At 53.2% G+C, this 3,193-nt stretch overlaps 1 protein-coding gene across 1 annotated transcript in view; it reads right to left on the minus strand.

Annotated features, from left to right (window-relative positions):
* Nucleotides 1-631: 631 nt before the first annotated feature.
* The window catches only part of elfn2b (extracellular leucine-rich repeat and fibronectin type III domain containing 2b), a gene marked incomplete at both ends in the record, with an annotated part of 3,243 nt that continues 681 nt past the window's right edge, over nucleotides 632-3,193 (minus strand). The window contains one exon of the mRNA XM_080010151.1: nucleotides 632-3,178. Coding sequence (XP_079866277.1) covers nucleotides 632-3,178 — 2,547 coding nt within the window. The remainder of the gene's footprint in view (nucleotides 3,179-3,193) is intronic.

The raw sequence follows: 3,193 nt of genomic DNA on the forward strand, positions 1-3,193 counted from the left end.
AGCTCTGTCCAGTCCTTTCCCTCTGTTTCACTGAGCACAGATCCCTGACGTCCCCCCATCCAACACAAAACTATGTAAACTGACATTTTGAATGAAAATGCTGTTAAATAAACACACACACACACACACACACACACACACACACACACACACACACACACACACACACACACACACACACACACACACACACACACACACACACACACACATATACGCACTCACGCAAACAAGCATAATCTTTCCAGCCTTATATTATAAATCATCCATGTCTGCCTTTTGTCACTACCAATGGAGGAAAACATGGCACTGAGAAAAATAGTCCAAAATGACAGCTCCTTATAAGCACTAACCGTGAACCGGCAACAAGCAACACCCTCTAATCACTGAGAATGATCTGAAATTCTTCTACTCCGTAGTGTCAAATCGAACACCGGAATGGTCCTCACACCTCGGGCACCAAATGTCTGTACTCTGCTCTCCGTAGCCGAAAGACATGCCAAAAAATTTGAAGATAAAGTGTGGTCTTCCGCTCCTCCCTTCATGTATGGTGTCTCTGGCTCGGCAGCCAGTCAGGAACCAGAGCATCTGGACTCTGCCTTCCTGCAATGCTCTCCTCTTATCAGCCCGTTTACAGCTTCTGCTGAGCCGAAACACCTTTCCAGTAGTCAAGGATGTCATGCAGATCCTCCCCTTTGGCGAACTGCACCTTTTTGCGCAAGGCATTGCCCGCCGTTACATAACAGGACTCTTCGCGGTGGCCTTTGCGGTAGGGCCGAAAGCGCTCCCAGATCCGGAGGGAGCTTTCCGAGGAATACTCTGGGCTAGAGGAGTAGCCGGAGTAGCTAGAGTGGTGGCGGGCAGGAGAAAGCTGGGAATAGGATGCTGCGTCTCTGCGGGAGCGGGTCAGGGGCTTGAGGAAGGAGACCCTCTGCGCTGGGGAGCCCTGGTGGGAGCCCTCATAGTAGAGTGCTGGGACAGAGTGGCGGTGCTCCGAACAATGGTAGTCCTGCTGCACCTCCAACTGCTGCCGCTGCTGATGCTGGTGCTGGTGCTTCTGCTGCTGTTGTTGCTTCTGTTGATGGTGATGATGTTGTGGCTTCTGGTTGACCTGATGTTGGGCACCAACACCACCACTGTCGCAACCACCACCACCCCCTCCACTGCAGCTCCCACCACCCACCAGAGGCAGCCTGTCCAGGGGCTCCCCGCAACTCACTGGACTTGCTCTGTCCGAGTACTGTTGCTGCTGCTGTTGATTACAGCCGTCTGGGCTCCTTGGCTCAGGAACGTCTAGACTGTACACCCTTGATCCTCCTCGGTCCCGGTCATGTCCCATGGAGCCACAGGAAGTAGTACTGGACTGCTTCTTGACCGCATTGGCGATCGCCACAGCAGCATCTGCACTCATCTGCCTCTGGATTGGACGCACAGCTGTCGCAGGGGGAGGGGGTCGATAAGGTGGCGTAACCACAAAGCCACCACCACTGATCCCTGGACGCTCAGAGAGCGGAGCGTTGAAGGTGGGAAGTGGAGGAGGAGGGGGAGCCTTGTTGGAAGGCATGACCTGGCATGTCTCTGAAATCCCTTGGGAAAGTGGGATCAAACCACGAGTAAGAGACGAGGTGCTTGTGGGGGGGGGGGAGGTGGGATTAGAGGAGGTAGTGGGGTTTGTCGAGGCCCCTGAAGCGGCAACCGCCGCTGCATCGAGCTTTAGAGCATCAATGCAGTTGTTTATAATCTGGTTGACTTTGTCCACTTCCATAGCAATGGTGGAGATCTCTGAGGCAGAGCCTCGTCCGTCATCATCAGAGTCATCACCAACATCATTTACATCATCCTCCCTTAATTCCTCTCTCATCCGTCCATGACCTCCATCACCCACTCTCTCTACCCCTGCAGCCCCAGTCCTGATGTCCATGTAATTCCCTTTGTTTGTAACCATGGCCTCTGAGAAAGCTGTGGCCATCTTTTCCACATGTGGGATGGAGGAGAGTCTGGAGGAGCTGGTGTTGGCTGAATGGAGCATGCCAGAGCTGGATGAGGCAGACATGGGCAACTTTCCTCCGTGGTGGTGCTGGTACTGGTGGTGCTCTCTGGAATGCTCCTGGAGCTTGTGGACGGCTGACGGATCATTTGCCACTGCTGCTGCAACCTCGGGTCCGTATCGCATCTCCAAGATGGTTTTCTTGACACAGATGGAGTTCTGCTTTTCGTCGTGCATCCGCTTCTTGCGGAGGCAGTAGTAGACCAAACCTAGGATAATAAGCATGCCAAAGAGGCAACCGACAATTGTCATTATGTAATGAGTAGTGGTGGATGGTGTCGGGAATGGTGTCGGGAGCAAGTCATCCGGGTTTTGAGCCCGGGTGGCAAACTGGAGGCAGGTGTGGTTGTAGCGCTGGGAGTTGCGGATGGATGCAACACAGAAGGTGTAGTTGGTGTGAGGCTTGAGCTTCTTGAGGGTGATCATCTCCTTCTTGTTCTTTAGGTTCATCACGTCAGATACATAGGACTGGTTGTACTGCGTCAGGATGTACATCTTGCTGTAGGGCCTTGGGATCTGCACCAGGAGAGAGGCAGAGGACAAGGAGACATGGTGGAGCTTGATGTTGGGAGTAAAACTGGTCTCAGTGGAGGACGTGGTCGGCTGATGATAGGGTCCCACACCGCCAAACATTTCCAGCCCCATCCCGGAAGTTCCATCAAGATCAGGTGGGAGAGAAGTCATTCCAGGAATAAATTCTCCATTTCGGCAGATGGAAGACAGGATGTTCTTGGCATTTCGGACAGAATGACCAGCCGCGATGGGACTTAGTAAAGGGTACCCGAACATCTCCCGAGGGGTCTCACACTGAAGCCGATCGTAGGTATGTGTGACGTTATTGAAAGACTCCAGCCAGGTAAGGAAACTGTAAAGATCACAGCCGCAATGGAACGGGTTTGCTGCCAACTCGCACACCATCAGTCGGTTGACGACCGTGAAGGTGGACGGGTCAATGCGAGCCAGCTTGTTGGAGGACAGGTCAATGCTGCTGAGGCTAGGACACTCCCAGAATGTGTTGCTGGCGATAACCTCGAGCAGATTGTGTTGGAGGAAGAGGCATTGCATGCGGCCCAGCCCCCTCATCATACCCTCGGTTAGATTGGTGAGCTTGTTGTAGCCCAGCTGAAGAACCTAAGCAAAAAGGAA

The sequence above is a fragment of the Zeus faber genome, assembly GCF_960531495.2.
Source record: "Zeus faber genome assembly, chromosome: 11".
Taxonomy (NCBI): domain Eukaryota; kingdom Metazoa; phylum Chordata; class Actinopteri; order Zeiformes; family Zeidae; genus Zeus; species Zeus faber.